This window comes from Vespa velutina, chromosome 3, assembly GCF_912470025.1.
Source record: "Vespa velutina chromosome 3, iVesVel2.1, whole genome shotgun sequence".
Classification (NCBI taxonomy): domain Eukaryota; kingdom Metazoa; phylum Arthropoda; class Insecta; order Hymenoptera; family Vespidae; genus Vespa; species Vespa velutina.
Window position 1 is genome coordinate 4,684,763 of NC_062190.1, and position 13,218 is coordinate 4,697,980.

At 31.9% G+C, this 13,218-nt stretch overlaps 1 protein-coding gene across 2 annotated transcripts; it reads right to left on the minus strand.

The window, feature by feature from the left end:
• Positions 1–7,218: 7,218 nt before the first annotated feature.
• Positions 7,219–9,740, minus strand: LOC124948057 (cytoplasmic dynein 2 intermediate chain 2-like). Of its 2 annotated transcripts, none has more exons than XM_047491147.1 (10): positions 9,598–9,740; positions 9,344–9,443; positions 9,177–9,261; positions 8,900–9,115; positions 8,602–8,836; positions 8,327–8,528; positions 8,056–8,255; positions 7,817–7,959; positions 7,536–7,738; positions 7,219–7,413 (listed from the first exon to the last, which is right to left on the minus strand). In XM_047491147.1, the coding sequence occupies exons 2-10, from the start codon at positions 9,400–9,402 to the stop codon at positions 7,344–7,346; spliced, it is 1,413 nt and encodes a 470-aa protein (XP_047347103.1). In that variant the 5' UTR covers positions 9,403–9,443; positions 9,598–9,740; the 3' UTR covers positions 7,219–7,343. The 2 variants fall into 2 exon arrangements, with proteins under 2 accessions (XP_047347103.1, XP_047347104.1); XM_047491148.1 differs by having other exon boundaries at positions 9,564–9,706.
• Positions 9,741–13,218: the final 3,478 nt, after the last annotated feature.

The window sequence follows — 13,218 nt, forward strand, 5'->3', positions numbered from 1 at the left end:
TTTCGAATCAACGTCGACGAAGAATGCGTAGAATCCTTTTAAACAAAAGAAGAAAGACGCTTGTTGCCAATATTTTTTCTTCTTCTATCTTCTCTCTGTAAATTTTTTTTTTTAACTTCGTTTTGAAGCGGGTCCAGTTAACAAAAATTCTTATTACATCGAGTGAGAGAGAGAGAGAGGGGGGGAAGAGAGAGGAGAGACATTCCTCTTTCTTGATCGTTTAAAAAAAAAAAAACAAAAAAACAACGTTATGTTAGACGTAACACTTGTTCTAAGTTTGTATCCAATTATAAGTTACATTTGTATATGCCCATTATCGCTGTACAGAGCATCGTTTTTATGTTATTTAAACCGAACAGAGACACAAATTTATACACACACACATACACAAACAAACACACACACAGAGACAAACCAAACACTTTGATATGCTTTAAAGAAAAAGACAGAACGAGAGATATGAAAAAGAAATCGCGATTGTCGTCTTTGATAATTTGGTACGTGAAAGTTGTTAATAAAGTTCAAAGACATCGAAAAGAAAGAAAAGAAAATTAGAAAAAGAAAAAAAAAAATAAAAAGACAAATTGCATAAAAATGATAAGAATGAAGTTGCAAATCATTCTCTTAGAAACACGATAATAAAAGAAATTAGATGACAATCGCGATGTGAAAATGAGAAAAATGTGGGTGGAAAAAAAATATGAAAAAGATTTTGAGAGTACGTCTTGCTAAAAATGAATAAACGAGAATTATATCTTTTAAGACGATAGTTGTATACATTTAGGATTAAGTGATATCGAGTCGCGATCTCTGTGATGATGATTTTTTGCCCTCTTGGACGTCCAAAATTTGTATCGGCCGATCGGACCGATCTTTGGACGTAATTGCAATTGCTATCAAATTAATAACAATTACAACAACATCAACAAAACACAATAGGGTACTTAAGGATAGAATTATTATAATCTACATAAATATATATATATATATATGTATGTATGTATGTATGTATGTATGTATGCATATATATATATATATATTAAATCGTACTAAGGGTGCTCGTTTACACGAGAAAGAGAAAGAGAGAGAGAGAGAGTGAGAGAAAGGGAGGCGAAAAAGATAAAGATAATAATAATGATAATGATAATGAAAGAAATATGAACAGAGCGTGTAATAATAGTAATAACGACGAACAAAGCGATAAAAACCGTGATCGTGTTTTATGCTAACGACGATGATGATGATTTCTAGAAATCATGATAAATTGTAATAGCGTTAAACGATAATAATTGTATATATATATATAATGAAATAAAATGCGCGAGAAAAGTAGAGATATGAAGGAAGAAGATAGACGAAAGAAGATAAAGATAATTGTACGACTAAGAGAAAATGAATGAATGAATGAATGAATAAATGAAGAATGCATGAATGAATGAGTGAAAAAAAGAAAGAAAGAGAATATTTTGCTACTGGTGGTCGAAGAAAATGTAAAAGAAAAGGCTACGTTTTGTCAAATCGAAAGAAGATATCTCTGGCCACTTCTTTGCAAACAGGGTTTCTCTGTCACGACCCCATGGCTTTTCTCCGAGGATTCGACAAGAGAATGCCCGAGAGAAAGTACATATGTAATATGTGTGTGTATGTATGCATGAAAGAGAGAGAGAGAGAGAGAGAGAGAGAGAGAGAGAAAAGATGGAATGACGATGCGTGGGAGTCGAACTCGAAGCAGCCCCTCTTTTCGATATAAAAGAGTCAGTGTGTAAGAGAAAAGAGAAGAGGACGAAGAGATGAACAAAGGAGATGGAGGAAGAGAAGCAGGAGGAGGAGAAGAAGAAAAAGAGGTGGAAGAAGGGTGGCAAGAAGAGGAGTGAGAGTGAGAGAGAGATAGAAACTCGTCGATAAACGCGCAAACGCGAGATCCTTTGTCTACTATCCTGCGACGAAGTGATGGAGAGATAAAAGATGATTTTATTATCGGAAGAAGAAGAATGAGATGAGGAGGAGGAGGAGGAGGTGGAGAGAAGGGCGTAGAAGGAGGAGAGGATCGCGTGTTGCGCTAGGACGAGGAAAGAAGAAATGATTATTCTTTTTCTTCGATCGGAGAAAGGATCGCCACCTTTCTACGCGCATCCCGTTGTTTTCGTCGCAAAACAATCGTCTCGCGTTTGCGCGCTATCACCACCACCGCTACCATCGCCGCCAATATAACACAATTAACAATAATAATAATAACATATAACAGCATAATGACGACGATGTGTGTATATCATGAGAAAAAGAAGAAAAAGAGGATGAGGAAGAGGAGGAGGGGAAAGTGCTTTATACAGTTCGACGTCCTTTCGAATTGCGTGTATGATAAGAGAAGTTGTTTTTTCACTCAAAAGAATTTTCGTTTCCGTTCATTCGTTTTGTCCTCTTTTCTATGAGGGAAAATAATTAATAAAAGAGGAAACGAGGATGAAAGTAATGACCGGAGGATGAAGAACGAGAAGAACTTTGAATCGTCATCGAAATGACGATTATCTTTTTTCGAGGGAAGAGATTCTTTTATTCCTGTTAAAATGTATGATAGAAGAAGAAAAAGAAGAAGAAGAAGAAGAAGGAGGAAAATGAGATTCTGAATTAGTATTAGGAATAAAAGCGAATGGATCTTTTCTGGACACACCGGAGAGAAGGTCTGTATCATCGCCAGGAGAAGAAGAGAATAAGAATGTAAAAGTAGAAAGAAAAAGAGAAAGAGAGAAAGAGAGAGAGAGATTAGTCCAGTCCAGGAAAAGCGGAGTAGCAAACATATATAAAAAAAGCTCTCCGCCGAGCTCTTCGTCCATGTTTTTTAATGGAATGTACGATATATGTATTAATGCATATATGAACTGATATGTGTACTACGTATATCGGGTTTTTAAAGAGAAAAACAGAGAGAGAGAGAGAGAGAGAGAGAGAGAGAGAGAGAGAGAGAGAGAGAGAAAAACAGGAAAATGTTAAGATAAAAACATGGAGAATAGATAAATGCGATGATGATGATGAGAGTCTGAATCCCAGAGGATTTTTGAAGATGATAGAAAATTAAGAAAATGTCTTTTTGAGTATAACAAAAAGCGTCCAAAAAAAGTTGTAAGTGTAAGGATACAATCAAAAAGAGGAGAACGAGAGAGAGAGAGAGAATGAAGATAGTATGATTGAAAAAGGAAAGATTGAAAAATCGTGCGTGAGAGAGAGGGAGAGAATGAGGAGAAACGATGGAGTGCAATTTTAAGGAGAAAAGATAAAGATACGTAAAGAGAAAAGGGAGAAAGAGAAAGAGAGAAAGAAAAAAAAATGAGAGGAGTTGTCGTTCAGTATATTACAATACAAAGCAAAAGATAAGATACAGATAAAAATGTGTATGCTCGAATGGTTTCTCCATAAAAATGAATAATTCCAAATATTCGAATTTGGTGCAATTATTAATCACGTGAAAGACAAAGAAAGTGACGTGACAAATTTCAAATATATATATATATACACATACATATATATATATATATATATCATCGTTCGATGTTGCTGATGGTTTAAGAGTTACGTCTCCTTCGTAAAAGCGTTCTGTGATGTGTTGTGTTGTGTTGTATCGTAAAACAAAGAAGAAATCAAAAGGCAAGAATTTTTATCTAGCCTTTATATACACAACTTTAACAACGTTTCTTGTTCGTGAGTCACGCTGTTCAAGATGAGATAGATATAGATAGATAGATAAGATAGCTAGAGGATACATTGATAGATCGAAGAAGCAAAGCAACAGCAGGAACAACAACAGCAACCAACAACAACGCAGTAATACGGATTGGGAGAATGAAAGAAATAAAGAGACGTGGGAGAATATCTTTCGAGGCTTTGGAGATTAGAGAGTGAAAGAAAGACGGAGAAAAGAGAAAGTCCGTAAAAACAAGGCGACGACAACGATCGGCTTTTCGAATCGTCGTTGTCGTTCTACGATAACACGACGACGAAGTAAATAATATTTTTCCCTTTTTGGATGTATGCCTGCTGCGCAAGTTTACGGAGAAGAAGAAGTTTTAAAGAAGAATGCAAAGAAAGGATAAGAAAAAAACCTAGTAGAAGAAATAGAAGAAGAAAAGAAGGAGCTTTTTTCATTCCTTTCCCAATATCGTAGTTTCATCCATTTCATTTTTGTTCAATTCTATTCTATATCCCACTTTCCCCCCTTTCTATTATTATCCCGTTTACCTGTTTTTCCTAACAACACAAAAACTCTGTCCGTCCTTAACGATCAAAGATCTCCTAAAATTATCTTTGACCGTCTAACATATTTCTACAAAAAATAATTTCGTTTTTATGTCCTTTTCCTAATATATATATATATCCCATTTTGATTTTCACAACCATTCTATATTTAGAAATCCCTCTATTTTTCTTTAGGGCCCTTTTTAGGGCCCGCAAATGATCAATAAACGTAAAGGTACGAGTTTACGGTTCACATTCCATAATTCAAAGAAGAATGAAGATTGTCCTTTTCAGGACAATAAATATATTTATAGAGGGAAAAGGTCCTTCAAAATCTGTCCTTTTTAGGACAAAAAAAAGGATGTTTAAGATACCTTAAGAATTATAATTTCAGAACTTAGAATAGAAGAAAGAAAATTCTTTTCAGTACTAACTTTTACTTTTCTAATTGCTGAAAAAACCGGAAAACGAAAATAAAAGTTATTACAAGGATAAGTATCTTCATTGACATAGAAAAATGGGTCCTTTTATAAGGTAAGCAGTTAAGGTCACTTTATAAGGTCGCATTTGAAATATAACTTTGATAAGTTCGTTAAATGAATTTTGTTGTCCTTTTAATGTAGTTTTTAAAATTTGTTTTAACTGTATAATAATATTGTTCTAACAGGACGGATCTATTATGTTCTAACTTATTAACACAAACTGAGAGGATTCGAAATGTGAGTTGTCACATTATCAAGGTCAAATGAGAAAAGATTACCAATAGATGTCTCTAGAACATGGTACGTATTAGATTTGGTAAAAATCATATTTACGAAATTTTTCTTGACTATATCTTATATATATATCTTATATATATATATCAAAGTTTTTTTAATTTACTTTATATTTGTTAAAATAATATATTTTTTATTTTTAAATAATACAAATAATTCGATATGTTCTTGATGTTAAGTTATTTTTTGATTTTTCATCGAAAATATGATCATTCGTGGATAAAGATAATCGTATATCATTCTCTTTCAAAACTATTATTCATATTTCAATCGGACTGACGTCACAGTGACATAGAAATATTTTTCGATGACTCATTTCGAAACATCGACTAATATTATATCTCTTTCCTACAATTTAATTTTTCAGAAACAGATAAAAGAACTTGTTTAATCGCACGAGGTAACTTACAATCAACATCCAGTGAATTATACAATAGATAATTCGTAAAAATTCGTTTAATAAATTTTTAAGTTTGTAAAAGAGACTTTTTATTTTTATCAGATAGATATTTGCATTGTTAAAGACTGAATAACATTACAAACGTCTATGTATTTTGCAAAGAAAAATAAAAAAAATAAATAAAAAGAAGACCTCGAAAAAAATCAAATGTCTATGTTTAACAAGGAAGATATAACAAAGGTGGCGTGGGCCTTGTTGGTTGTGTTTATGGTTTGTATATATGTGTACGTACGTATGTATATACGTCCTGAAATAAAAGATACACTAAATATATATATATATATATATAAATTTAACTTAGTTTCACGTTGCATTGATTAAAATATTTGTTCGATGACTCATTTTAAAATACCGTGTAGATAGATTATTATCTCTTCGGTAAAACTTTATTTTGCGGAAACAGATAACACGTTTAATCGCACAAGATATCAACAAGCAATGTCATTGAAGAACGCAATAAGTAATTTTAACAAATCAAACTAGTAGATTTGTCAAGCTTATCAGTTATTTGCGTCTACAAGACGCAATAACATAACACAACAACGTATTATAAACAAGAATTTTCGACGATGTTAAGTATCTACGTTAAACTAGGAAGATTATAAAAGATAATATGAGCTTTGTTTATGTTATATCGATGTATATGTTACTGAAATAAAAGAAAATATACATAAATATTAAGGTAATATATTAAAGATAATACACACTACACAAACAAAAGAAATATATTTTTACTACATATATTTATTTACTCTTTATTTCTCTCGTGATAATTTCTCTTCATTTTATACTTGCTTACACGGCAATCGAACTTTTTTAAGATTTAAAATAAATCTAAATCAATTTTATTTATTATTATTTCATTTGTTCGTAAATTTATCTTTTAATTATTTATATTCGTACTGTGAAAAAAAAACAAAGATAGATTAGTTTTTTTTTTTTATATCCGACTACGTGTGAAAATACAAAATTACTTATTTCTACGTATAGTACAGCGATGATGAAATATGATAAATCATCTTTCTTGAATAGTGTCTTTTACTTACGTTTGTCATCGTCACCAATGTTGCTGCAATAATTTACACAGTTCAACCATTGACGTTTATTTACCAAAAATGTAAATATTCATTTTATCGAAATTCATTCTACTGAATAAATTTTACGTGTTTCATGAAAAATATTTATAATTAATTTTAATTGGCAATATATCCGAATATATATATGTGTGTGTATGTATTTTCATTTATATATGTATATCATTATTTTCACAGCAGAGACTCAAGAAGGAAGCCGGCGTTTGGCGAGTTGCCAAAAACTTGATGAAAGATCACTGATGTTTGTTGATTTGCAGTTCCTATTTTTATAATAATTTTTTTATTTTATTCATGGTCGATTTAATGTATATAAATGACGTAAAGTGTTTTAATCGATTGTAATTCATTTATGAAATATAATGTTAATTAAAACATTTAATAGTTTGATATCGTGCAGCAATTGAGTATTATTATCGATACTTTTAATCCACAATGATGGGTAAGTAATGCATTATCGCAAATTTTTTTCTCCTATCGTTCGCTTTTATTTTAAAGATTTTATTTGAAATTACTAATATATTAAGTCTATTGCACAAAATATTAAGTTTCAAAACATTATATTATATCGTTCGAGTATGGATAAATATTTTATTTTATTATATTCAGTTTATAGTAAATTTTAATTATTTATAGTAAATATTAATTATTGAAGAATTACAATTAAACAAAAAAAAAAATATATATATATATAAATATATTTATATATATATACATATATAAGTGATAAATATGAGACGAAAAATAATAAATTGTTTTGTAGTTGAAAATAAACGAATAAATATTATCTCAGAATAATTGCCGAGGAACTTTCCAAATTTCTAAACGTCCCTGTACGTCCCCGATACCTAAGATGTCTCTGAAATAGAAAGTAACAGTAAAATTTTAAGGATAGATCATAAAAGTACAGTTAAACTTCAGATTTAATTATCTGTCTACTATCTGTCTACTATCTGATTTAAGACATTTAATAGAATATACCTTTTAGAATTGAGAGATATATTACTAATACTCGCTTCGCTAATTACTTCAACTTTTATGTTTGTTACAGCTTTACCATTGGTTACATTATAAAATTTAATTGCATTGCCAGCACCGAACGTTGCAAATATATCCGGACTTCCTATTATCCAAGTTAAACCTATAACGGTACTTTCCAACGAAATTGACTGTTGACTAATATTCTATGTAAAAGAGAAATCAATGAATACTTAAATCTATCTTTACAGTTGTTCTTGAAATTTTATCTGTTGGAAGTTTACCTGATCCAAATCGTATATACGAATGTCTTTATCCGTCCCACAAGTAACGAATAAATTACGACTTGGCGAACATTTAACACAAGTTATACTTCCTTCATGTCTGTCATACTCATCTATTACTGGATCTGAAAGACTTTCGTCTCCTACAAATATTCATAATTTTAAATGATATCATTAAAAGATTTGATAATAATGCTATTCAAAAAATGTTAAAATATAAATATAAATTTATCATGCACCTTCAATAAAAGACATGCGATCGAGAGAACATTTATATATTCCACCACATAATGTTCCTACAATAAAAATATTAGGATCTTTCCATGAAAAATCAAAGCTGGTAATACATAATCCAGCTTCTACTGCACGTTCGCGTGTGCCACCTGCGCTTCGTGGTCGTGAATTCTCTATTGGATTATGCTCTTTTATTATTTTGAATCTAAAGGGAAAAAGAATTCTACAGGGAACAGAAACTGATGATAGGATAAAAAATGTTTGAAGAATTAATACCTTTTGTGTAAACGAGTCGTTGTAAAATTAGCCATTAATTTGTTAACTATGATATATCCGTCTTTACTTGAGCTCACTAAAATAGATACATCATTTACTGTTCTTGGTTTCCAATATATTTGAGAGACAGTGTCACCATGAGAATAAACTTGTATTGGCGTGACTGAATCATCATTTCTAAGATTCCAAACTAATACATCTCCTACAATAATAAATAGAAATTGGAATGTCATGTTTAAAATAAATGGAATAAAATATAATACATGAACTATTACCATTAAATAAGCCCGCTGCTAAAATTGAAGGTTCCACGGGATGATAAGACAATACTGTAACGCAAGAATTTACTTCCAAAGTTTTGTTAGAAATATCTGAAAGCTTGTCTTCTCTCGATAGACTGTACAATTGTATTTTTGAAAGATGATCGCACCAAGTTTCATGGTATACAACGCTATGGGATACAACTAATGTTCCACCTGCGATACTCCATGATAAATCACTTATTTTTATCTGCAATGATATATAATAAAAAATATTTTACTATTTATTATTATAATAAAACTATGTTAATACCTGTTTATCTGATTCCTCTACAGTGTTTAATCTTTTTAACAGTTGCAAATTAACAGATGTATTCTTTGTTGTTTCAGTATCGTAATCTTCAAAAGCATTGGTATTGTGAATTTCATCCAAGGCTTCTAATACACTTGGTGTAACTCTTTTTAAAAAATTTGCTAATTTATTATAATCAATGTTCGGCGTCTTTGTCTGTTCTTGTACAGTTTGAGTCTGTGAAATACATTTTATATGTAGAATTAAATTTTTATAGATATACAATGGAGATATTTACTTCTGCATTTTTTCTTTCCGTAGTTTGAACTTGATTTGAAGAATATACAATTTCTGTGGTCTGTACACTTTCAGATAGCTCTGGTCTAAAAATAAATAAAGTTACCTTATTATAGATAGTAATTAAAATCTATCATTAAATTAATATTTAGGAACATTACGACTCACTTTGCAACTGATACTTGAGATTCAAAACCTACAGCGTCAAACGATTCATTTCTGAACATTATGCTTCTGATTTAGTTAAGAATTTTATCGCATAAGAAATCTTTAAAGGGAAAAAAATCAACAACTCTTATTATACACACAAAATATGTAATAATCAGTTCAGTTAATTTTAATTGTTATTTTGACTACAATTTGTAATTTTACTGTATATTTTATTGACCAGTGGTATTATGGGTTTATCGTTGACAACCTACTATGTAGAAAGAAACTTTGCACATCAAGTAACAATTGTGATATGTTTATTTAGCTATGTTCGGTATACAGTAGCTACAATCAGACTATGACTTTCAGCAGCTATGGCTGTGGCCTCTAAATGGTCTTGAAGAAAAAATGTATGATTTATTTTTGTGTTCCTGCCGTCTTTTTCGTTTTCTTTGTTTTTTACTTTATTTGGTTGGTTTCCCGCGTGTGCGTTTGGTGGCGCCGAGACGTATTAGTTATATGTCTTGCCGGAAGAGGCATAACAGTCGCGACGAAGTCGCCATAGCCATTTCTCCTCTCTGAGTGAGTTTCTGCGGGAAATTTGAAATTAACTTTACGTGTGTAAGTTCGTTTAAGGTTTATCTGCAATGGAACCCTAGTGATGTGATTGGGTTTTGTTGATATGTTGAATAGTCTGGTTGATCATTGTCGGTCTTGCTGATGTATGCAGGCTTCAATCTATCTATTGAAATATTTTTCTCTTTTCCGTTGATGTTAATTTTGAATACCCGGTCACTTATTCGGTCTATAATCTTATATGGATCAATGTACGGTGTTTCTAATGGAGCTTTCACATGATCATAGCGCAGGAATATATAAAAACGGGTGTCAGGATCTTTTAGAATAAAAATTCTGGCTTTGTTGTGTTGAACAGTCAGTGTAGGTCTAAGTCTACGCATGAATTCTCTGTGTTTCTCCAAGAAGATTTGTGGCTCAGATTGTTGTTCAGCAGTGACGAAGAATTCGCCTGGTACACGTAAGCAAGTATCATATAGCATGTCAACTGGAGTGGCTTGGATGTTAGGTTTAAAGCTGGTTCTTAAACCTAACAATACTGGAGGTAAAGTCTCCGTCCATGGTTTAGGGGAACACATCAGCACTGCTTTGAGTCTTGTGCATCCTCTCTATTTCTTCCATTGGATTGAGAATGGTAGGATGTCGTCCGAGTTTTTGTTGCTCCCACGAGTTGAGCGAGAGCTTAGAAAAGCGCTAACTCAAATTGATTTTCTTGATTGGTTGTAATTTTTATTAGTGTACCATAATGACAGATCTAATGTTCTCATAGTGCAGTAATAATGCAGTATCCGTTATAATGTCCTTCAGAGATTATAATAGTCCCTACGGGCTATTTGGTGAAACGATCAATAATGATTAAGCAGTTATTGGTAGTCTTTGATCTTCGGTAGAAAAATGATGTACTAGTGAATATGATTGAAGCGGTTATCAGATACGTCTATGTGATCTGGCTTGATCTTGTTGTGATGATGAATTTTTGCTCGTTGACAAGCAAGACATTCTCTAGACCATTTGAGTGCGTCCTTACGGATTTCAGATAAAATGTATTTTTCGCGTAAATTTAGATATAATTAAATATTATTTAATGTGGTCCTGCCGCTAGGATGTGAGAAATTGTGAATAACTTTGAAAGCTGTATTGCACTACCCCAACTGAAGAAAGCGACGTTAGTTTTCCTGATTTGTTGTTGTTAGTTTGGTTGTTGAGGCGAATTTGCAAGGTAAGATGCAGCGTTTCGCTTCGCTGCCAAACCTTTGGTGATAATAGCAGATGTCATTGCGTGTAGGTGTCAGTGATCTTGTTCTGCTGCGGTTATGGTGCATCGGAAATTGTTGAGCCTGCAGTTGTTGGTTTTGTTGTTTCAGTAAAGTGAGTTGTTGTAGTTGTTGTTGTGTGCTTTGTTGCTGTAATTTTAACTCATTGATTTCATTCATACACGTAATAAGAGATTTTTGAATTTCCATGAGCTTTGAGTCAATATCCTGAAGAGTCGGTGATACAGGATAGCGTGCAGAAGTTGCCATGACCTGATTATTCTGTTGATCGTAGGGCATCAGCTCGTAAAAACGGTCCGCAAACTCGGCTATAGTATCAAGCGGAAATTTACTTGTGGTAATCAAATGCGGTTTGATATGTGCTGGTATTCGTTCAAGCCAAAGTTGATGCAATATGTTATCATCAGCGGAACCATCAGCCAATTCGCGCATTTGTCGCAAAAGCTGAGAAGGTGTTTTATTTGCAAGCGTTGTCTCACATAAAAGTTTTTTCACTTGGTTTTGTCTATAATCAGAGAGTCGTGAGATTATCACGTTTTTGAGAGTTTTGTACTTATCTGTAGTAGGCTCCTGTCGTATTATATCTGAAATCTGCTCGATCGTGTCGTGGTCAAGGGCCTTAAGGACCGTCAGGTATTTTATTTTATCATCAATGATTCCATAAATAGTGAATTTAGCTTCAGCCATAATGAACCAGAGATCTGGTCGAGTTTTAGTGAATGCCATCAATTTGGGTTGACTTATCGAGTGATAATTGTCACGCAATATGTTGTCGAGAACTAGTAATTGATTATAAATGGGTAGGTTCTGCATACCAGAAATATTTTCTGCTGTTGTTCCTGTCATTGACGCTGTTGGGATAGACGATATGTCAAAGTGTTTAGTGACGTCTCTTGTACGTTGTTGTTTTGATTCGTTTGTTCAGAATGTTCTCGTGTTTTATGATAAGGCAGGATAGCTGACGCCGATAAGTTTTTCTTTCAGTAGGAACTCTTGATGCACAAAAATCAATGTTCGTATAGTGCAGTAATAAAATCACGTCAGCGTCACCAATTGTGGATTTATCATTGACAACCCACTATGTAGAAAGAAACTTTGCACATCAAGTGACAATTGTGATATGTTTATTTAGCTATTACAATATGTACAATCAGACTATGGTTTCCAGCAGTTATGGCTGGAAAGAATGTATGATTTTCTTTGTGTTCCCAGCGTCTTTTCCGTCTCTTTTGTTTTCAGAGTCTTTGTTGTCTTTTACTTTGTTTGTGGTTGGTTTCCCGCGTATGCGTTTGATGACGCTAAGGCGTGTTAGTTATGTCTCTTGCCGAAGGAGGCGTAACAATCGTGACAACGTCGTCACAGGATAGAGAACGTTAACGCCCTCTTTTATTCAATTATTGTAGGAAAAAATTTACCGATCGATGATTAGGATGGCATTTTTAGAAATGTTTAAAACTTTTAATGTTTTTGTAATGTTTGTACGCTTTTTATTTAAACATATAATTAACGAATTATATATAATCAAAAATAAACTTTTAGTATTATAGATTATATATATATATATATATTTATGTAAAATAGTTAATTTAATTCATTATTTTTTTGAATAATAGATATTCTTATATTTTCTTGGACAAATAGATATTCTTATAATTTTGTCGACACACATTTATATTATATACATACATATCACAATTATAGGTAATTATAAATTTAAAATTACTTCAGAGCGTAATATAGAATGGATATAAGGTTGTTTTAATTTTCAATTTTTACATTATATATTTGGTCTTAATCCTAATGATTTCTTAAAATAAAACCTTTGGTCTGTATTACCATAACAAAATTCATATAATTAATCTTTGAAAGTTTCAACGCTATCTTATTCATTTCTTTTACCTTTCCAAGCATGTCAAAGAAAGAAAAATCATATATGTACAGAGAGAAAAAATAGACAAAAGAAAAAAATAATGGAAATAATTATGCTATCGATAAATCATAATGTTATATAATGTTATATATTTTATAGATTATTCGATTTAA

Coding starts and splice junctions, on each gene's coding strand:
- LOC124948057 (XM_047491147.1), bottom strand. CDS start 9,402: ATGTTCAGAAATGAATCGTTTGACGCTGTAGGTTTTGAATCTCAAGTA. Junction 9,116..9,176: donor CGGAAAGAAAAAATGCAGAA/GTAAATATCTCC, acceptor TGTATTTCACAG/ACTCAAACTGTACAAGAACA. Junction 8,529..8,601: donor AGCAGCGGGCTTATTTAATG/GTAATAGTTCAT, acceptor TTATTATTGTAG/GAGATGTATTAGTTTGGAAT.